We start from the raw sequence: 23,515 nt of genomic DNA, 5'->3' as shown, positions 1-23,515 counted from the left end.
GCCATGGATAACCTTTCTCTAGACCCATGGGCAGTCGGACAATGTGCCTTGACAAGGTCTGGCTGAGTTTTGACATTCTGGCAAGCAGGTGGTAAAGGCCATGTCCCCTTAATTTAAACAACAGTCCTACCCAGGCCTACAAGAAATGAGTAGAGCAAGAGCTCCTGAAGGAAATTCAAAGAAACAAACAGCAAACCTTTTTGAGAGCAAGAGGGTCACACTTTCCCTCTGGGGTTTCAGCTCCCTCTTGAGTTTCTGGAACTTTAATGCTGAACAGTCCTCCCATAAGCCCCAGATAAGCTGAGAATATCAAAGGTAACCTTAATAAATCACACTGAAAAAACAAAAGGAAAACACAATTAGCACTGAGTAGACAGGGGTCACAAAATCCATAATTCTGAGAATCCCAGGAGAAGCATTGAACAGCTTTAAGAAGCACATTTCTTTTGCCCCTAAGCCATTATACCCACTTTATGCATCTATCTGGGTGCCTTTCCTCCCAATTCTGGGTTTCCCTGAGATAAATACCATCTTGTTTTCCTTTAAGTGTCAACTCTGCTTTTCCTGGTTGGATCTTTTGTGCTACTTCCAGGGTCCCCCCACCCCTTCCAGGGCATGATGATTAACTGCCATTCTTGAACCCCAGTGAAGGTTCCAGCCCTTCAGAGCTTAAGTTATCTGCCTATCTTCTTTTTTTTAAAATAAATTTATTTATTTATTTTTTGGCTGCATTAGGTCTTCGTTGCTGCGAGTGGTCTTTCTCTAGTCGCGGCGAGCGGGGGCTACTCTTTGATGCGGTGGGCCGGCTTCTCATTGCAGTGGCTTCTCGTGTTGCGGAGCACGGGCTCTAGCGTGCGTGGGCTTCAGTAGTTGTGGCACGTGGGCTCAGTAGCTGTGGCTCACGGGCTCTAGAGCACAGGCTCAGTAGTTGTGGCGCACGCACTTTGTTACTCCGTGGCATGTGGGATCTTCCCAGACCAGGGCTCGAACCTGTGTCCCCTTCATTGGCAGGCGGATTCTTAACCACTGTGCCACCAAGGAAGTCCCGGGAGTCATTCTTTACAACCCGTCGCTGGGGTGTTCTGGCCCATCTATCCCCCATTGAGAGGGATCTGGAAGTGGCTTACTATGGTTTAACATTCATGGCGTTCCTTCATAGACAGCGTCAATAACAGAGTGAAGACAGTCATTTCCTCACAAAGGCTGAGGGAGTTAAGGAAGAGGGGAGGATCTTCTGATAGTAGGATCTGCTCCCAGTCAGTAAGGAGGACATTTTTCATGAGGACTTTGTTGTTTACTTCATTTAGACTTTTGCAATAATAAGCTTCATTTGTGCCTTTCATGTTTTTATGACTGTAGTTTTCTACCTCTCCACTTCTCCTTTTTCCCTAAGCCAAGAAGTGCTCCCAGACAGGGAGATCTTGCATTGTGATTTCCGTGTTTGCTATAGAGAAATGTATGGACACCCAGTTTGTACAGGTTTAAAGAACTTGTTGATAGGAAGTTGATTGTTTAGTAGCTGGGGAGAACTAGAGGGCCGTTATTTCAAAGCACAGAACCTATCTTACAAAGAGGTGACAGAGATGATAGCAGGACTCTCAGGAAGCCCAGGCCTGCCCAAGTGCAAAACAATTGGGTCTTGGCATGTGGCTGACTTGAATTCTGATTATTCCAGAGCCAAGATTTTCTTGAAGTTTCAAAACCAAGGTGGGGAGCAGTAAGGCCCCTTTCTGATTTTGTACATAATAGAGGAAGCAAACAACAGGAACAATAATGAAAAGAAGACTAGTTCTTTCTTTGGGAGATTATAATCATATTTGCATAAACTTTAGTACAGTTGCTTCATCTAGTTTAGGCACTAAAACAGTTTCTTGTTTTATTGACCTATGTTTCAATAAATAAGGCCAGACTGAAAAAAATATGTCTAAAGCCTATAATTATGGATTTGTTTGGCACAAGATGCTTCCTTCCGCATACTTCAGATCATCTTTTCCCGGAATTGATGAGAACAGGTTGCGTGTGATCAAGAAGGCTCATTCTCTATCAAATACTCCTGGCATTATAAGGGACAGCATGACTGATGAAATACCACAGCTAATCAGAAAAGTGAGCTAGGAGAAAGCAACATGGAGCAGTTGGAACCCCACGACACAAAACTGTCTTACAATCAGCAAATGAATCTCTTCTGATCGCAACATTCATGCTCCCAGATCCAGTTCCTCCTTTGGCTTGCATGAGCCCGCGTTCTCCATTCTATCTTGTCCTTAATCTTCCTCCCAGGCTCTTCTTTTCTCATTCTACACACTCTCCCTGTATAATCTCTTCTACTCTAAGATTTTCAACTGCCACCAATATGCTGAAGACTCCCAAGTCTCTGGAGACCATTCTTCAGCTGAGGTATCTGTAGCTGCTTCGCGTCCACATATCCAATTGTCAATTTGTGTCCCACAGGCACAGAAAGCTCAACATAACCCAAAACTGAACCTCTCGTCTCCTTCCACATACTCTCCGCCCTCCCAAAGTCTTCCCCCCCTTCTTGTACTACTTATGTTGGCAAATGGAGCCACAGTTCATTCTTGTTACCTCATCTTTGGTCCCAAGCCTTCCTGCCTTGTTCTGTATTCTGTAGGGGCTCTGGCCCGGTTTGCTAGGTGCCAGCCAAGTTCTATCATTAACTCAATGTCCATGCTTGGATACCTCCCTTGGATCCATCCATTCTCCTCTCTGAACCCTACTTTCTTGTCTCTAAGGAGCCTTCTAGCTCCATGTTTCTGAGTCTTTCCATTGCCTGAGGTGGGGTATATTCAATAAAGAGCCTTAATCTTTGGCTTGGCTAAGTGCTCTGTGTTAGACTAGACTGTTATTAAAAACTCATATTCGTGGAAAGAAGTATATTGTTATAAATTACACAAGGCCTAGCATTTAACAGTGATTAATGGGTGATGGAGAACAGGATTTGTTTCCGTGAATTTTCAGTATTTTAATCTCCCATGAACATACACAGTAGAAGAATGCTCAGATTTCCAAATTGGAACACAACAGAAAGAAGCTGATTATTGGGTTTCACTTGGAAAAGAAAATTAGAAGTTGCCTATACACATCATAGAATGGATAACATTTGCAAAGGAGCCCCTACTTAGAAACAACATGCAGTCAAACAAATGTGTGATCCCTGAATGAGCGATGCTTGAGCACTTTGAAAATGGAAATATTTTTGCACCTTAACTGTCCCTCTCAATATAAATGAAGAGAAACATGTAAAAACCTTTGGTTTAGAGGCACAGTGCTGTTAAGAGACATACTGGAGCAGAGTTGAGAGAACTTTTCTTTCCTAAATACACAGAAAGCATTTTCAACACCTTGTTGACATGGCCCTTCTATTTTATTTCTAAGGAGCCAGCTGCACTTTTATTTTTATTTATTTATTATTATTTTATTTTATTTTTGACTGTGTTGGGTCTTCATTGCTGCACGCGGGATTTCTCTAGTTGCAGCGAGTGGGGGCTACTCTTCATTATGGTGCGCAGGCTTCTCATTGCAGTGGCTTCTCTTGTTGCGGGGCATGGGCTTTAGGCGCGCAGGCTTCAGTAGTTGTGGCATGTGGGCTCAGTAGTTGTGGCTCGCAGGCTGTAGAGCGCAGGCTCAGTAGTTGTGGCGCACGGGCTTCGTTGCTCCGCGGCATGTGGGATCTTCCCGGACCAGGGCTCGAACCCATGTCCCCTGCATTGGCAGGTGGATTCTTAACCACTGCACCACCAGGGAAGCCCCCAGCTGCACTTTTAAATCTTGAATACATTCACCCCCTTAGAAAGCACTTAAGATGTGGAGTTCAGCCACAAGAATGTATTTGAATGCTCCTGGCTTTGGACACTAACATGTAGCTAGAGAATTGGTGCCCTGAAGCCCCAGTGTTAAGATCAGAGGCCTTGGTTAGGCAGGACCAACCCGGCCTCCATCACCCAACCTGTCCAAGATCATCCAGCTATTACAAAGACAGGGTATGACCCCAGGTCTGCCTGATGCCAGCGCCCATGCTCTTTCTACAACTTTAGAGTTGCCTTCAGTTCGTTTGGCAATGCCACTCTCCAAAGTTGCTGATTCCCACTGGTTTTATCCTACTTGAGTTTCATATCAGTGGGCGTTGGAGCTCAGTAATGGCACTGTGATAGGCTATCACCTTTGTAGGCCTACTGTGTGGTCTGATATGTCATTTGAACAAAAACCCAAAGGCACATGACTCTGTTACCAGACCTCTAACCTAATATGTGTTAGTCTGTTCAATTCAACAAACGTATGTCAGAAGCTACATTTATCAGGATGCTTAGCAGTCAACAGATATTGAAAACCTCCTATCTGACAGATGTCATAAGAAACTTTACGAACAGATAGGAACACAATTTACCCTTGTCCTCAAAGAACTAAATAATATAATGTGCAGGCAGAGTGGACATTCTTGAAGATCCCATAAGAACATAGTTAGTAGAAAGTAAAAACAAAGTAATTATTCACCAGAGAAAAGGAAATGAATAAATGATCAGTTCCTGCCCCCGCCCCCAGCAACGCCCTTGGTTCATGTCATTCTGAAGTATAAAGTCAGAATCGCACTTCCAAGGAAATGAACAGACTTTTCTTTTTTCTGTGTGCTAATTCCTGCCACAGCAATTGGCCTCTTTGGCTTTTCCTAAAAGTTCACTGAGACTTTTCTGGCTTCCTCTGGGGACTCCTTAATGCATAATGTTCACCAACTAGACTCCAGTTGTGAATTTTTAATTACGCCAGATCATTTTCAGTAAATAGAACTTCAAGCTCAATTAATGCTGTCGGATCCAATTTTTGTCTCACCTGCTCTGAGCTCCACTCTGTGGTGTTTGCAGTAATTGCCACTTCCTCAGGAAAGAGGAGCTTCTCCAGAGATGGATGTTGGCAGCCCTTGGCGTCTGCCTTTTCCTGACTCAGTAGCAGTACAGGGGGGATATTTCATCCAGAAGATTCTAATTGTGTTGCCTGGAAAACAGGGGCAATGGATACGGCAGATTGTGATCCCTCAGTGGCCACGAAGTGTGGCTGTCTCATGCTTCTTGTGAGGCAGTGGTTCTCCCCACTTGATCTTAGCAGAAAGGCGGAGAAGCGATGAGGCAGCGGCTCTCAAAGTGTGCTCCGTAGGCCAGCAACATCAGTACCACCTGGGAGCTTGGTAGAAGTGTAAATTCTCAGGCCCGCTTCCTAGAGCTGCTGAATCAGAGACTGGGGGTAGGACCCAGCTATCTGGGTTTTGCAAGTTCTCCAGGTTATTCTCATGTCTAAGTCTATGAGCCACTGTTGGCAGATAAGTGTTTCAAACTAAGGATAGGCATAATTCGTTCTATTTTGTGAAAATTCTCATAACCCAGGTTTTATTTTCTGATTTATGATTTTTAACACAAATCAAAAATCATAAATTTCATCATAGTAATTCAGCTTTACCTTTGCCTTCCCTGATTCCCCTAAGCCTAGGTGGTTGCCGTCTGGTTTATTTCCCTAGTATCTTTTCACACTTGCTTTGTCCCATTTGGTACAAGGTGTTGTTTTGTATCCGTCAACGTGCTCGCCTCCTGCACTAGCCTTTGGGCCGCCTGAGGGCAGGAACCTTGTCCCACTCATCAGTATATCCCCAGGGCCCAACAGGATGAAGGGCACACAGAAAACACACAGTAAACGTTTTTGAGTGAATATATTATTTAACGTTTTATAATTTTCAAAACTTTGATGTGGCCTTAAGAAGTCGGACTCGCAGAAGAGGAAACTGAGACCCAGAGAAGTTAGGTGATTCAGTGGGTCGTTTGCAGATCGAGAGCTTGAGGCCAAAGCTTGCCTCAATTTGGGAAAGGTAATGGCCACAGGTCCTTAAACATTGCCCTCCTGAACTCAGCTCAACTCAGGAAGCCTGGGGTACTTTGGCTCTTCAAGGGCAAAGCCCTTGATTTGCTCCCAGGCAGGCTGCCCACCCCCCAACCGTGATGTTACTAGTTGTGTCATCCTTGTACCATTAGGAATGCTAAGAGAGGGCGACTGAGGGTGCCAGTTCGTGAGGCACAGTGCAAAGGCTGAGAACAAGAAAAGGGAAGGGAATCATGCCAAAAAATAGGAGTGGATTTTAGCACAATCAATGGAAGGTATAGTCTCTGATATGTGGTTAGTCCTTGGGAAAAGGGAGCAAAGAGGAAGGGACGTGAGCTGCAAGTGAAGCCCAAGTCTAAAGCTCAGTTTTGCCCCTCTGCCAGGCTGCCCTCCTTACACTGAGGTGACAGCAGCCTGGGATGTACTTTGCGAGGTGTCGCTGGGAAATGGGTTGACAGTGATTGCCGCCCACCTCTCCCCTTGGTGTCCAGCTCGCCTTGTGACCTGTAAGCAATCTGGCTGGGCTAAGAGGATGGGGAGAAGCAGCCTGTGGGCACAGCCCCATAGCAGCCTATGGACCAAAAAAGGCTTGAGGCCTGTACTTTCCCTCGTTAACTTTAGCATTGAACCCTATACGAGTGAGTGAACTGGCTCAGGCTCTTTTCCTTGAGCCCCTGCGTTATAAGACTTTGGAACCCACTTGCAAATCATCACAAACTGGGGTGGAAGAAAGCGGGTTCCGGTACAGGCTGTCCCCCGCCCCAAACATCCGCTCGTTAATCACAGTGGATTGCTGTCCCATCAGGCCTCGCGGCTTATCTCACAGCTTTGACTCCCACTTGGGAGCGATGACTGTACATCTGACCCTGTCTCTTTCTTCTTGCGCTGCGGTGCCATCTCTCTAATTGCCTGCTGGACACTGTTCATCAACACCCCAACTCGATATGCTCCCGGCCAAATCCATCGTCTTCCCCTCTGGCCCAGATGCCCCTCCCAACGAAACTGGCTCTTTCACTGGCACCTCTGTTTTCCCAGCCATTCAGCTTCCAGACCTTCTCAGCAGCCTCATGTAGACTTTACTCTCATTCTCCAGATGGAGTCAGCTCTCAAGTTCAGTCATTTCCTTTTGCTATGCCGTGCGTGGTTTCCTTCTTTGCACCCCCAGAACAACTATTCTGGTCCAGGTTCCCATCATATTTCAGGTCTCAATCACCCTAAACCATCCAATACCAGAACTATGATTTTTTTTTGGTGTTTTTGCTTCTCAATCCCCTATCTGATGGAGGAGCCCAGGGCTAGATGTGAATGCAATAGTGTTGAGACACAGTTCCAGTGGCCTCTGATAGTCTGTAGCCAACATCCAAGCTCTTGGTAAAGACTTAAGTGAATAGCCAGCCGAAATGAGAAAATAATATAATTTAGGAACTGATCATCTTCTTTCCTGATGCCAGTGAGGCATTCAGGGATGTGACCGCCTTCCCTGGGCAGAAACAGCATGTGCCAAGAGGTGAAGAGAGCAAAAGGGCAACAATAATCGATAAACTATTGCTCCAGTCCCCGATGCCCCTGTGGTGAGTTGTTAGAGCGAAAAGTTAATGGAAGGGGAGAGGCCAAGGTAATGCGAGTGTCCCAGCTGCCTTTTCCAAGAGCTCTGCAATTACACAGTAATTGTGCGCTTCTGGGTGAATGGTTTACCTGTTCAGCTGAGTGCCCTCTGCTTTAGAGAGGAGAATCCTAAGACAGAAGGAAGTCACATGCCTCCCTGGCAGCCAGGATTAGAACTCGAGATTCCTGAGTAAATGCTTTGAACGCCTGAGGTTGTTTCTGAGAGATCGTAGCCACAATGGGCTTCACAGCAATAAAGATGAGCATTTTCTCTTGTCTAAAAACCCTCAGTCATTGCCCACAGTTAAGCAAAGGGAACCTAGGGGAGGAAGCTAAAGGAAAGCACAGCTTAGTGAACTGAACTTTCTTTGCTTGATGATGAATAGAAATCACAGATCATGGGAAGAGGATGCCTAAAGAGGCACGGACTCGACTTTAGACACTTCGGGTAGAAGAAAATGAAAAAGTTTGGAACCAAGAAAGAAAACCACTCAGGACATAACCTAGCAAGACAGAGAAATGAAATGAAGAATCCTCATCAGCTCTAATTAAAGGAAATCAATATTTGAAGAGCTGCCTTGCTCAGTAACAGGACAAGGGCAAAAATACTTCAGCAACGTGAGCCTCTTAGAAAAGAGAAAAGCAGGCTTTCATGGGGAAGCAATCATGATTTAAAAGGCTTCAAAAGACAACCACTTGGTGGGTTGATATGTTGTAGAGGGCACTCAAGCACCTTTTGGGAAGGAGATAGATGAGCTTCTATGCCTGGTAGACTCTATATTTTTAAAGCACATTTCCTTATCCTGGGAGCTCTAAGGGGCCAAGGGTCATTTCTAGGGAGCAAAGAGTAGCTACCATTTCCCCAGAGAGACTTGAAGTAAACCCTTAACAATAGTTTGGGTTTCATCTCTGTTACCACTTACAAGAACACACACTGGCAAAACACTAAAAGCCATACAAATGCAACAGATTTTTTGTTGTTATTCGCGGCACTAGCCAACCATCCAAGCAAGCTTGCTTGACCGTCCTTTCTAAGCTCACCTCTTTGTGATCCACGTGATGATCAACCATCAGTAACTGGAATCCAGTTTCCCCAGACCGTTCTTCCTTAGGCATGGAAAATATGGGACATGTGTGTCACCACTTCCTTCTCTCACACCGGTGCCAGACATTGATACAGTCACGGCACTCCTTTTCCACTGAGCCGAAATGCAGCTTTTTCATTTATTTGTTCAACAAATATTTTTTGGAGCGCCCTCTTAAGAGCTGGTTGGAGAGATGGATAAACAGTAAAAATATAAACAACACTACAGGCACCACATGGTAAGTGCCAAATAAAAGATATGTAGACAATGAGTATTATAGCCCAACTCTCTCTTCTGAAATACAACTTCAAATTCCTAGGGCCCTGAAAATTAATTAAAAAAAAATTCAGTGCTGTTTTAGTTAAAGCAACACAACTATTTCTCGTGGGTCTGAGACGAATTAATTCCAAAAAGAGCTTACGAAGTTCTACCGGAAATGCAGAAGTTTCTGTATGCCACCCATCAAGAAAGTGAGTCGAGGGTGTTTGAAACTGCTAGGTTCTTCTCCCTCAAGTACCTCTCTGACCCAAGAGAAAAATCCAGATTGGAGTGGATCTGATTGCCATTTTGGGTTAAGTACCCTGGATGCCATTTCAGCATCAAATTATTCAATCAGAAACACTTTGAAAATGCTGAAGAGTTGGGTTAGTCACAGTTTTCCCACCTGGATACAATGTGCATAATACTGCAGGATTTTCTTTTTCACTTTTCTGGTGTTGGAGACATTTGTGGAGCCGGTGGAAAATGGTTTACGATACATGTTGACGGACAGCCGACCAAGCAGACAGAGCGAATGCTGGCATTCATTAAATGTTCCTATCAGGAACCCACCTGGAATTGTATCCATAGGTCTTTGATGAGGCCGGCTTGGGAGGGAGAGAGGAAAGAATCTTACCCCAGGAAAAAGATAGCTACTCCTGAGGAGTGGGAGAAGCCTGGATCCATGGCCCCTGGGATTTCGGGCCGTAGCTTTTTTTTTTTTTTTTTAATACTTTATTTATTTTTATTAATTTATGGCTGTGTTGGGTCTTCGTTTCTGTGCGAGGGCTTTCTCTAGTTGCGGAGAGCGGGGGCCACTCTTCATCGCGGTGCGCGGGCCTCTCACCATCGCGGCCTCTCTTGTTGTGGAGCACAGGCTCCAGACGCGCAGGCTCAGCAATTGTGGCTCACGGGCCCAGTTGCTCTGCGGTATGTGGGATCTTCCCAGACCAGGGCTCGAACCCGCGTCCCCTGCATTGGCAGGCAGATTCTCAACCACTGCGCCACCAGGGAAGCCCCGGGCCGTAGCTTTTAATATCGCAACCCAAAGAGGAGATGAAAGTCAAAAGGGCTGACAAGTGGTCTAGAGACAGACAAAATAATGACAACTGGGGTGCGCCTGTTTCAGATGTGTAAGTTGGAAACTAGCTCTAATTCCAGGCAGCGCCCCCAATCTCATATACCCCCAAATTATCATCCAGGTATCCTAAAAGCAGGCAGGGCTTCTTCCCATGTTTTTCCAGATCTCTGAGGCTCCCGGACAGTCTGCAGTTGCAGGATTTTCTCTTTCTCTCTCGTGGAGCACTTCTGGAAAACTTGGGGTCTCTCTTTCTCAAAGTTTCAGAATCATAGCATCTTGTCCAGACTTACGTAGTCAGCCTGGAACTTTGAGGGGGAACTCTTTTCCCTCACTGTTAGGCCAGCCTTTCTATACAACAGTTCCTTAGTACATCTACAGAGTTAAACTCCTAGGATCCAAGCCTGCCACCATTCTGTTGGCCACTCCCCCACTTTCAGATACCTTTTGCCACTGTCAGTGGATCTGCTATTGGCACGGAACAAACATTTTGAGTTATTTGATAACTTTCACCTCCAGTCTTGGTGCCATACCTTCCGTCTGTGAGTTTTCTCTGAGCAAGTTTTGTGTTTATTCCACTCAGATCTGCACTTAAAGGGTTTGGCACTTGGTCAGAGGGGGTCCTTATTTCGATCACTTAAAGGAAGACTGCTCCAGGACCACCACCTCCTCCCCACCTCCAAAGCAGCTGTTAATAAGGCTGCCACGGCCAGCTGACAGCTTTCCCTGATGTCCTGCGGTGCCCTGCATTGAGCTTAAAGAGGGTCACTTGTCATGCAGATTTTAAAGGACCCTTGGCTCGCAAGGCACAGACTTGGGAATACAGCAGTGGGAATGGGTGTCTTTTATTCAAAAGAACGTGGATGCCTGAGCTTAGTGACTCGGGAGACAGGGGTGTTAAATGACCACCTACTCTGAGCCTAGCAGCAAAGTTTCCCACTGCCTCCAGTTTGAGTGAGGGGGTGGGAGGAGGAAGGCTCAGTGGCCAGCGAGCTGAGTGTGGAAGTGAGGGAATTGAGACCCGCTTGAATTTTGCAGCACACAGCATATTTCATCCTCTGCATGAGACTGCAGCAGGCTTCTGGAAGAGACACTTTTGAATTCTTCTGAGTTCCAGTCTTTTATCCAGTTATCACTTCGTTTCTGAGTGGGGTTCTGAATGAGGATGGTAGCTGGTATGGTCCCAGGGATGGTTAAGGAGTTCTTTGCCAGGAAGTCAGCGTGGATGGGCGGGGGCAGCGCTGCATGAGTTCTACAGCACTTTGTCTCAGCGGGCTTCTGACACCTCCTGGGGGACAGACTGTGCGCCTACTCTCTCCAGAGCCACCCACCCCAGCAGAAGGATTGGAGCTCACCTTGGTGACTCCCACTTCAAAGAACTGCTTTGGAGCCCTCCTGGACACTGAATCCTACCTGCTGGAACTTTCGCTATCTGTCTGATTAGCCCTGTGCCCACACACATCTGTATTGCCTTGGCAATCGCCAGGAACCCATGATTATCTCTTGTTCCAGTCACATCCATGTAGTCACTTAAAGCTGATGGATGTGAGGCAGAATATCTTTTGTGGCCCACCCTCTCACCCCACCTCACCCCACATCTAAATACAGCTACTTGCAGACACCTATTTCTGAGGTACTGAAAAGATTCATAAATATCTGGAAAGCTCTTTGACATTCTCTGAGACAATATTCTGTGCCTTTGGAAGGCTCTATTATACTCATTGAAAGCCAAGATACTCATTTTTCTTTTTTACCTTCACTTTTTATAAAAGGTTATGCTGACGTAGATCTTAGTAATAAAAAAAATCTTTCTGATGAAATCAGGATAAATAATTCCACACATCATCAAGTGGGGAAAAAGGCTTTGAATTGGTTTCCATGGAAATCTGGAGATGAAGTAAAGTAATAATTTCAAGGCAGAGCAGCTGAATTGAAGATAACGGTAAAAATAGTTTGATAAAGAAAATAGAATAAAGTAATCAAGAAGCCTCCAATCAATTATTCCTTTTTGTTTACCTTCAAGGGATTAATTTGTCTGCGTTTATTAACCTGAAGAGATTAAGCAGACCTTCCTAGTGATTTATTTCGTAATTGTTTCCAAGGTTTGACATAAGCTGTGGAGTTATTGAAGGTGGAGATTTAAATTCAATTACTCATGAAGCAGGTGGTGCTTCTCCTGAAAGAATATCTGAATTCACGGCCTTCCCATGTTAACATTATGAGTGAAAATTATTAATTCATCTGATAGTATCTCCCAAAGACTTTTAGAAGTCATTTGACATCCACATACTTCACAACAAGTCAGCAGCTTCAGAACTGAACTTGAAGTACAGAGAACCCAGAGACAGGAAATAAAGGACTTTATGTTAAAGACTAGTTATTTTTATACATTATTTTTTTGGCCAGAGCCTCTCTTGGGGCCTGGGCTGTGGCGCTGTCATTAATGGCATCCACCAGCTCAAGCTTTGAATGCCAAAAGAATAGCTTTCTTTGAACTTGACCAATGGTTCCCACTCTCTGTACCTTTGAAGGGCAGCACTGGATAAGATCACGCTTTATTTCGACAGGTGAGAGAGACAGAGAGACACACGCGCACACACACACACGCACACACACACACGGGGGGGGCGCGGGGGGGCGCGGGGTGGGGAGAGAGAGATTGAGATATTGAAAGAGAGGCACCTTGAAAGTCTTTAAATGAAATAACAAATTTCTTTTTGTCTCTGTGGTCATTGTTGTATATATGTTTCTATTCTTTCTGTGGGTATAGTAAGGATAGACGGGGTTCTCCAAACACTAATCCAGGCGCCAACTCTCCGTCATCCACAAAGGCCCGGAACACACCTAAGAATGGGAAGTAAGTGCAAAGTGCCCCTGTGCATCCGACATAGCTGTCACAAAGCCATGTACTGTCCTCATTTTGTCATTCATTCATATTCATTCAAAGATTTGCGGAATGCCTTCTGTGTGCTTCGCTTTGGGCTAGTCACTGGGGAATGTAAATGAGTAAGGCATGTGTCAGGAATATTGGGTGCATGAAGAACTAAAGAAGGGGGAGGAGAGGGAGGGGGAAGTCACGAGATGACTTTGGAAAGATAGCTTTTAGGGCTGATTGTGATGGGCAAGGACTTATAGCAATGCAAGATTTGGACTGAGTCTCAAACATTGAAGAAAGAAGGAGCAGCGGCACTGATCGACCATGTTATGATTTGCAAAATCCATGAAAATCTGTCTTTGATCCATACACTAAGATTTGGGGTGGATTTAGAAGAATCTGGAAAGCCATTCCATAACTATCCTGGTTTAATTACGTTTGCATTGTAACCATGTCACTGATGTACATGATACATGTATTCTTTTCCTAGCGACTAACCTGTACCATGACCTACCCGAAACTGTCTTTTTGGTATTGCCAAAAACTTGTATTGGCTGAATATTTGTGATGTTAGATTTACCTCTTTGGGCTGATTCCAGAAAGCAACATTGGCCGACCTCTCCCTTTGGATTCAGCAGAGAATGGCAGTCTGAAACAGTGTGATCCCATGCAGGTGACATACCTCCAATTAGGCGCTCCCCCTTCGAAGTGGCTGCAGCCCTTTGGTGAATGACTCGGGTCCTCTTGTAAGCCCTCTGTCTCAGGGCTGTGGGGCATTGTGACGGGCAGAAATACAGCCCCAAAGGAGAGCCCAGCCTGCATCTAGGAGAAGATGAAAGATGCCTTCATCATGCTAAAAGCTCTAATCTAGCAATAAGATATATCACTACAAGAGCATGGCTTTGCCATGAAAGGTGGATTTGTAATGGTCATATATTTTATGTATTCAGCATTGGACCATAAATGCTGCACTTAGAATATGATCTTATTTTCAACTCCCAAAGTGAAAGAGCTATTGGCTGCCTTTTTTTTCTCTTCTTCTCCTCCTGAATACCATTTCAGGTTTGCATATAAAGTTGAATGTGGGCTATCTTGGAGAATATCAAAAGCAGTGGTGAAGACAGAAGACGAAATCTCAGAGCAGTTAGAACTCGCTTCAGTTATTTATTGCTGAGCGCCACAGTCAAAATGCTGAATAAATTATGAAGGAAGGGAATTGATACACACATTCCGGAGCAGCTGAATGTTTCCAAATTAGTCCCAATTCATCGTCAGCATGCGCCCGCGGTTAACAGAGATGGCCTTGGAGAATCGCTTTGAACTCCATGCTTGCAGAAACGGCAGGCCCTGGTCTGGGTATCTTGTACACACCTGTCCTGCTGACAACTGCAGGGCACAGTCTCCGTTTATTAGACCCTGATGTATAATTAGGGATGTTTGTGATTGCTGTTGCACTTTGAAAGGAGCATTGTTTTGTTTCTTTTGGCTTTGCGGGAACCCAGACTCTTACCTTGTGAATGAAGAGTCCCCGTGGAGCCGTTGGTAGAATTGGAGTTCAGATGACATAAAGAACACATAGCTAATACCATACCCGGCTTGTTAACAGTAGGAGGCCTGCATAAATACATTCTTAAGTAGATACACATGATCTTATATCCCACTTGCTGGATTTGGACACCTCCCAAACTTCTGCCATGGTGAGGGCCTCCCTTCCCGCACGTTCTGAGCTAGGTGTCTTTTATCTGCCATGTACGTGACTCACAGATTGTGCTGGTTCTTCTCAATTTTTCTTTCTTTTCGTGGATTATTAATGAAGAATAAAAAGTTCTCCAATAGCCGGTATTCTCTTCAAGGATATGTTTCAGGTTCCCTTTCTCTTACCTCCCATCAGTTGGCAGGAAGTTGTGGGGTTTTTTATTTTAAACTCTTTTCTGCACACTTTCTCCTCAGGATAGTTTTGTCAACAGCAGCAGTACTGACCTTGCATGAATGTGGTGAGACTATCCGGGGGGCGTTTTCCCACACCCTCTAGAACAGTGTCTATCCATGTTTACGCACGTGTGTTGTTCACGTGACAGTGGTTCAGAGACAGTGGTTGCTTCCTGGGTTTGGGAGTGTGTGGTGGGGAGGCAGGGGGCTAGGTGGGCTTCTGCTCCCCCGGGTTTTCCCCGTGGTGCCTTTCACAGTGGCCAGCATCCAGGGTGGGTGCTGTCCTGCTGGGTTTTCTCATGTTATTTGACCTCATGACAGGGGGCTATGGAGCAGTTTTTAAGAATTCCTCTGTTATTTTGAGGCCAGATACAGGCTGGGAGACAGAAGGTGTCTTCTTTTCTTCTCTGGAAAGAAACTGGCCTCCTCTTTTTTGAAGACAAGTCAAGCTGCCTCAAATATACCTCATGACTAAAAATAGTAACAACTAGTATGTGCTGAGTGAGTGCTATGGGCCAATCTCTGTCCCCGAGCACTTGATACAATTTGTGTCATTAATTCTCACCCACCAAAAGCTCAGGAAGTAGGCACTATTATTATTTCCATTTGATACATGAGGAAATCGAGGCTTGGAGAGGATATTGTGTGCCTACATGGGGTCTCCCAATGAACAATTTTGGTAAAACCCTTCTTTAGCACCAATAATAGTAATAACAATCAGTAAAATCTATCGAGCTTTTTTTTTTTTAAATAATCTTCTGAAGTCAATCAACGAGGTGTTGTTGTTGTTTATTTTCCACAGTGTCACGGATTTATTTATTTATTTATTTATTTATTTATGGCTGTGTTGGGTCTTTGTTTCTGTGCGAGGGCTTTCTCTAGTTGCGGCAAGCGGGGGCCACTCTTCATCGCGGTGCGCGGGCCCCTCACTATCGCGGCCTCTCTTGTTGCGGAGCACAGGCTCCAGACGCGCAGGCTCAGTGGTTGTGGCTCACGGGCCTAGTAGCTCCACGGCATGTGGGATCTTCCCCGACCAGGGCTCGAACCCGTGTCCCCTGCACCGGCAGGCAGATTCTCAACCACTGCGCCACCAGGGAAGCCCCTCTATCGAGCTTTTACTTTGTGCCCTTGTGCTAGACCCTGGGCCACAGAGACAAATGCAAGATACAGCAGGTGCCCTCAAGGAACTCACAGTCTTCGTAGAGGACAGAGGATGGCAACATGGTGTTTACAGTGAGGCAGTCACGGGGGGCTGTTGGTGGGGAAGACATCATGTGGGGATATCAACGAAGGCTTCTGAGAAGTGACCCTTGAACCCATTCATTTTCTCCACTTACCCCTCAGGAGGCAAGGCCAGGTCAGAAGAGGAAAATGCAAATTAGTCACTAAGACAGACAGAGTCCTTTAGTGTTGAAAAAAAAACAAGTTAAAGTTGTAGATGAGGTCAAAGCTAAAACCTGAATGGCCAATTCTGTCTTTTTTTCCAACTTCAATCCATTTGGGGCCAACTGACATGCAGCGTAGCGTGCCGAGTAGCTTAAGAAACCTACAGCGTGAAAGTTGTGTCATTCTGCTTGCTCCGTTTTATTGCCTGGATCTGAAGCTGGGTACCAGCCCTCTGTTTCAGGGAGGAACAGATGGAATGGGATACGTCTGAGCAGCAGAGCCAGACTACCCTGGCAGTGACTTTCAGGGAGGTACGTGCAGTTTCTTCTATGCTAACAGTGAGCCAAGTTGACAGGACAGGGAAGAAAACCAGTGCAGAGCCATACCGCTGAGATCAGGAAGCAGAGGTTCGGCAGAGGTTAATCAGAGACCAGCCACACCAGGCCACCATATTTAATTTGGTTCCCTTCGATGATGTGAATCTGTTATTCTGTCTGACACATCAAGCCACAGTCAGTCCTTTTGCTGATCCATTGGGCTATTCCCAGCAAGCACTTGAACTGTCAAGACTGAGCACACGTGGTAGCCACAAGGAGCCGTTACAGGTTTTCTTTTTGTATCTGAACATGTTCACATGTCCCATGAGACCAACACTTTTGCTGACCAGATAAGGACTCAAGAAGGGTCAGTCACTTTCCCAGAGTCACGCGTCTAGTTCATAGCAGAGGTCAGCCTAGAATCCTGGTCTTCTAAGGCTTGTCCTGTGCTCTTTCTACGGCAATGTATGCTGCAGTTCTGCTCCCAGATAGCAAGACACTTTGGCCAATTGCACCACACAAGGCTTGGAGCCTGGTCTCAGGATGTCCAGCTGAGTGCTGTGCCCTTTGTACGTTACCATACCTGTGTGGCTGGGTTCTGTTAGCCTCTGTAAAAATGGAGCCCTTGGGGAGAAATTGGAATCATTCCACTTAAAAAAAAATGTAGGGGTAGTGGTGATGAAAGGAAACAGCATGTACTTTTCAAACACTTTTTCTCCAAAATAACATCATTTTGGTTGTGTTTGGACAGTTACCCTTTCTCAATATTACTGTTGAGCTATCTCGAGCCTTTAACACACCCCTTCATCTAGAAAGCAATAAAGAGAACTCGTAGATCACTATAGCTGTTCTCCTTCAAACCAGACAACCAAGGCTGAGGGTGTGTGTGTGTGTGTGTGTGTGTGTGTGTGTGTGTGTGTGTATAACATTCAGAGGCATCAATTTAAAAATTAGATTGCAGGCAGTTGCAGATGATGCTGGAAATGAATCAATCCTCTCAGCCTGAGGTGTTTCTCACATAGGCTCAGGCTATGCAAAGACAAGGACCAAGTTCAATTTTCAAATACTGGTGAAGGCCAGGAATATTGCAGGACCAGGGCAGAGCACCCAAGCACAGTGCCTGGTAAACGATACCATAAATGTTGAATTCAGTTCCATAAATATTGGCTTAAATGAATTCAGCTGGGGAGGGGATGCTAAAATGGAGAAAAAGGAGTACAGAAGGGGAACATGAGATGGTCAAGTCAATTCTTGCTCACTTTACACATCTACCCGGAGCCGACCCCGGTAGCAGATGTCACAGGAAGACTGACTCCAAGCTGTTTTTGCCAAAAGTGTCTCATAACGAACAGGCCTGTTTATCTTTTCAGCAGTCTCTAGATGAGCACGGTCAGGAGCACGTGGCTTCAGAAATAAACTAAACACACCAACAGTCCTTTGGTTTTGGTTGGCAGGACCCAAATGGAAAACTTTCCTGCTTTACAGAGAAGAGGTGAAGTCTTGCTTGTTCTGTGTGGAGTCAGCGTGGTGCGGTTGTATGTTCAGACTGAGTTGTTTACACGTGCATCACTGGAGTCCAAGTCCTGCGTACTATGATCTCATGGTTATGTCGTTTCCTCTCATTGAGAGCCATGTATTTCTTCTAAGACAGTAGGCTGTGACTACCGCTAAAACCCCTAGTTTTGCCTCTGTGTATGAAAGAGTGTGTGTGTGTGTGTGTGTGTGTGTGTGTGTGTGTGTATTTTCACTTCACAGTGGTGGTATGCTGTATGAGCGTAGCAATCAAATGGTCAAGTACTGAACTTTTCAAATAAGCGCTGTAGTTTGATGTGATAATGATGTCAATAGTGCCTTAGTGTAGCTATTAGACTAAGTCTGATATCACAAAAGCTTGAGAAAAACCAAAGCCCCAAACACTCTCTCTCTCTCCACCCCCTGCCTCCCCCTCCCTCTCTGCTGTTGCTCCTTTGTAGAAAAAAGCAAATGACAAAAACATAAGCCAATGTCAGAATGTATTCCTAAGAACAACTTGGAGTGGAGCGTGCCCGAGAATCAGTACATTTATAGCCGAATTGCCTTTTCCCTCCAACACTCCCCATCCAGGATAGCGCGAGACCTTTGGTCACAGCAAAACAGTCAAATCTACCCCAGAAAGTACACTCATTAATTAGGCAGGAAAGTAACATAAGACATTTGAAAAAGACTTTTAATAACAAGGGGTAAATAACACATAGGCTTGGCATATTTTGAGGTTTCACCTAGTGCTAACCAACTGTAGATGGGGCTGTTCAAAGATCTCTTTAAATAAATTAATCATGCAGCCTTGTGTGTATTTGAAAGGACATCAGCTTTGGAGTCAGACAGACCTGGATGTGAATCCTGGCTCTATCACTGATTAGCTTAGTACCTACCTCATTGGGCTATTGTGAGGATAAAATAAAATCCAAGTAAGGCTCTTCTAGTGCCTGGCACATGGCAAGTGCTTAATAAATGTCAGCTAGTGATTATGCTTGCCTCTGCTGCCAACAAACTGCAGCTGGGGACAGTGTGACCTGGCCAGTGTGATCCTGACCAAATCAGAGCTCTGGTTATCTGCTTTGCCAGCTCCAGAAATGGGGAAGCAGATGCCCCAGCACCACTGGCAATACATAAATAATGCCCACAGATTGAGTGAGACAAGAAATTACTGGAAGATCCAGGAAGAAACAGTCCAGTTATGGAAATATTTCCTAGGGGGTACACGTGCATCTCTGTGATGGTGAGGATGTAGACTATACTAACTAACATAATAAATCCCCCTAAATACCTGACTGTCCATGCTGATCCTGGTTCTCCAGCTTAGTCAAGAAGGGTGTTGTGCTAATGCAGCCTTAGAAGGCAGGTGTCATTCTTCTCCCTTCTCACCTGCTGCACAAAGTCACAGACTCAACATGCTGCTCTCTAGAGCAGGGGTCCTCAATAACTCCTTTCTCCTCTGTGACATACATGGTTGAGAACTCTCATTGGCATTGCTCCGGGGGACCTCAGGGTTACGTCCACTTCCCAGGTGCTGGCTGGAATTCTACCCCTCTCTCTCACTTGAGAAGGTCTAGGAATGCAAAGAAGAGGGATGTTAAATAGGATTCCTCCATTTTCCTCTGAGTAACACATCTCTCTCCGTCTGTCTCCCTACCGCAGTCCGTGTCTCTCTCCGTCTAGAACTCCTTCTCTTTCTCCCTCCTCCCCCCATCCAACTATCTATCAATGCTCCATCTTGCCTTTATACCCCAATATTTTTAGCTTTCAGCCTAGCTCTTTCTGAGCTGAAGGAATTACAGAGGCTAAATCAATGGCATCTTCTAATGCCTCCAGGCCAAACCTGTTGTTTTTCAGACAAATAACCAATGAAACATGGCCCACCATGGTTTGCAGTACTAAGAGAGTATGGGGGGACCTCCCTGGTGATGCAGTTGTTAAGAATCTGCCTGCCAATGTAGGGGACACGGGTTCGATCCCTGGTCCAGGAAGATCCCACATGCTGCGGAGCAACTAAGCCCGTGCGCCACAACTACTGAGCCTGTGCTCTCGAGCCCATGAGCCACAACTACTGAGCCCGCGTGCCACACGTGCCTAGAGCCCATGCTCCGGAACAAGAGAAGCCACCACAATGAGAAGCCCACACACCGCAAGGAAGAGTAGCCCCCGCTCGCTGCAACTAGAGAAAGCCCACGCGCAGCAATGAAGACACAACGCAGCCAAAAATAAATAAATTAATTAATTAATTAAAAAGAAGAATATGGAAACACAGGGCAAAACTATTGTGCTATCCAAATAATTACTATGAATCCAACACGGACTAAAAATCTGGAGTGTAGAAGCATTTAAATGTAGAGTAGAAATTTTTAATTTGTTGAAATCCAATTTATCATTTTTTTTCTTTTCTGGATTATGCTTTTGGTAGCATATCTAAGAAATCTTTCCCTAACCCAAAGTTGCAAAGGTTTTCACCTATGTTTTCTTCTAGAGGTTTTGTAGCTTTGGTTTTACATTTAGGGCAGTTTTCCAATTTGAGTTAAGTTTTGCATATGGTGCAGGGTAGAGATCAAAGTTTTGTTTTGTTTTACATATGGATATCTAGTTGTTCCTGTACCATTTCTTAAGGAAAATATCTTTTCTCCGTTGAACTACTTTAGCACCTTTGTTGAAAATCAAAAATCAATTATATATATATATATTTCTAGATTCTTAATTGATCAATATTTTATCTCTCTGCCGGTTCCACACTGTCTTGATTACTCTAGCTTTATAATAAGTTTTGAAATCAGATGGTGTGAGTCTTCCAACTTCATTCTTCCTTTTCAAAGTTGTTTTGGATATTCTAGGTCCTTTGAATTTCCATATGCATTTTAGAATCAGCCTGTAAATTTCCAGAAAAAGAAAAAAAACCTGCTGGGATTTTGGCAGGGATTGTGTTGAATCTATATATCAAATTTGGGAAAAACTGACATCTTAACAATACTCAGTCTTAAAAGCTATGAAGACAGTGTATCTTTCAATTTATTGAGATCTTTAATTTCACTTAGCAGTGTTTTGTAGCTTTCAGTGTACATGTTTTTCCTAACTTTTTCAGATGTATCCCTAAATATTTCATACTTTGGATGCTATGGCAAATAGTATCCTTTTATTTTAACTTCTAATTGTTTTTTCCCCAAGTTTCCATTATTTTTTTAAAGTTTTTATTTTATATTGGACTATAGTTGATTTACAATGTTGTATTACTTTCAGGTGTACAGCAAAGTGTTTCAGTTGTACATATATAAGTATCTATTCTTTTTCAGATTCTTTTCCCATTTAGGTTATTACAGAATATTGAGTTGAGTTCCCTGTGCTATACAGTAGGTCCTTGTTGGTTATCTATTTTATATATAGTAGTGTGTATATGTCAATCCCAAATTCCCAATTTATCCCCCCCCACCTTTCCCCTTTGATAACCGTAAGTTTGTTTTCTATGTCTGTAAGTCTGTTTCTGTTTTGTAAATAAGTTCATTTGTATTATTTTTTTTTAGATTCCACATATAAGCGATATCATATGATATTTGTCCTTCTCTGTCTGACTTACTTCACTTAGTATGATTTCTAGGATATAGAAGTACAATTGATATTTGTATACCAGCATTATATTTACAAACTTGCTAAGCTCACATATTAGTTCCAGGAGCTTTTTTGAAGATTCCATTGGATTTTCTACATAGACAATTATGTCACCTGTGAGTAAAGACAGTTTAATTCTTCTTTTCCAATATGGATGCTTTTTTTCCTTGCCTTATTGCACTGGCTAGAACCTCTAGTATGGTACCGAATAGCTATGAGTTATTTGGTGTGTAAATAATTCCCACCCGTTTAGCTTTGTAAAAAAAGACACATAAAAACAACGGAGTGATAGTTGGACAATGGAAGTGTCCTCTAAAGATGATATTTTGGGGACAAATGAAGATCACTGCCTTTATCAAAAGGTCAAAGCTAGATTCCCAAAGTACTGCACAGACATTTCATCAGAGAAAAAGTAGACACTATCCTGGGGAGGAGGAGGAAAACAAAAAGCAAAAAACAAAATGAAAAATAGAATCACATACACTCTTCCCTTTATTCTCATTCGTATTTTCTCCCTCTCTTTTCTCTCCCTTCTCCCCTCACCCCTCTCCCCCGTCTCTCCCCCCATGAGTTCTTTAAAAGAAACAGTGTGGTATAATGGTTAAGATGGCAAACTCTGGAGCCAGTCATTGCTTTAAAATCCCAACCCTTCCCTGGGTAAGTTTCTTTATCTCTCTGTGCATCAATTTCTTCACTTGTAAAAAGGGGATACTAATAGTGTCTGCTTCATAGGATTTTCTTGAGGATTAAATTCTTCACTCATTCAAAACTGTTATTGATTGCTTATGAGATACCAGGTACTATTGTAGGCTCTGGAGACACAGCAAAGAAAAAAACAGACAAAATTCCTTACCCTCATGCCCATTCTTGTGGAGGGATACCGTCATTAAACAATTAAGTAAACTATATAGTATTTTAAAAGGGAATAACTTATAAGGGGGAGAAAGGCAAGGCAGGGGGATAAGGAGTGATGCAGACAGGAAATTAGTAAATTTAAATAAAGTGGTTGGAGAAGACCTCACTGAAAGGTGACATTTGAGGAAAGATTTATTTTATTTAAATAAGGTAATACAGTTAAAAATTAGAACCATTCCTCACATATAGCAAATATATAATAATGCTTTTTATTAACTACAATGTATTGAGTGCTTTTTATGTGTCAGGCATTGTGCAAAGTGCTTTACATAATATTATCTTGTTTAATCATTACAATAGGTCTACAAAGCAAAGGTTATTATTAGCTCTTTTTACTGACAAGGAATCTGAGATGACATTGACTTGTTCCAGGTCACGTAGGTAATAGATGATGGGGCCAAGACTCCAACCGTGTCTGGGCTTGTCCCACGAGGCTGAGTTCATCCATCCTTTCTGAAGATGACCTTTATGCTTGAGGGACTATATTAGACCTACATTCACAAGGATCAGAAGACTGGTCCTGCTGCTGGAGGCCTTAGTTGGAGGGAAGAGTATTGAGTAGGTAGAAGGTTCTTCAGGGGCCATGGAATGTGGTGAAATCCCATCTTCCTGTTAGCATTTCAACTTGAAGATAAAGGTGCTCTTCCCTGGGACCCCACATCAACACCTGGCTTTGACACTTTCTTTACTATGTGTGTTGGGTGCACACAATCTGAGAATGGAGGAGTGGGGTGGACAGAAATACATACTACATTACTGGTCAATGGCCATTGCTTCATTACAACACAGGCTTTGGGTTTTCAGAATGGTTGTTTACTAAAGATTAAACAGAAAAGAAAAATGAGGCAGGACTCAGCTCACTGATGACTGAACTATAAATTTTGCCCAGAAAATGCTGGTGATGCTATAAAATTCAGGCCACCATCTGTTATTGCTTGCTTGAAGTAGCATTTGTACTGGATGATTAAGATGTCACATGCATTTGAAGCACAAATTGATTCCCAGGTACCTAGCATCCCTGGGTGGTGAAGGTGGTCCAAGAAGAACATCACGTTGCTTG

At 44.1% G+C, this 23,515-nt stretch overlaps 1 protein-coding gene across 5 annotated transcripts in view; it reads left to right on the top strand.

The window, feature by feature from the left end:
• The window catches only part of HS6ST2 (heparan sulfate 6-O-sulfotransferase 2), a 283,140-nt gene that overhangs the window by 222,874 nt on the left and 36,751 nt on the right, over positions 1 to 23,515 (top strand). For 3 of the 5 annotated variants that reach the window (XM_082445340.1, XM_082445339.1, XM_082445343.1), the window contains one exon: positions 12,674 to 12,760. The exons of the other annotated variants lie outside the window; for them this stretch is intronic. In XM_082445340.1, the coding sequence (XP_082301466.1) occupies positions 12,674 to 12,760 (87 nt within the window). The remainder of the gene's footprint in view (positions 1 to 12,673; positions 12,761 to 23,515) is intronic. 5 annotated transcript variants of the gene reach the window in all.

Source organism: Balaenoptera physalus (genome assembly GCF_965194825.1).
Source record: "Balaenoptera physalus genome assembly, chromosome: X".
Classification (NCBI taxonomy): Eukaryota; Metazoa; Chordata; class Mammalia; order Artiodactyla; family Balaenopteridae; genus Balaenoptera; species Balaenoptera physalus.
Note: the sequence above shows the minus strand (reverse complement) of the source record. Positions and strands in the feature narration are given on the sequence as shown.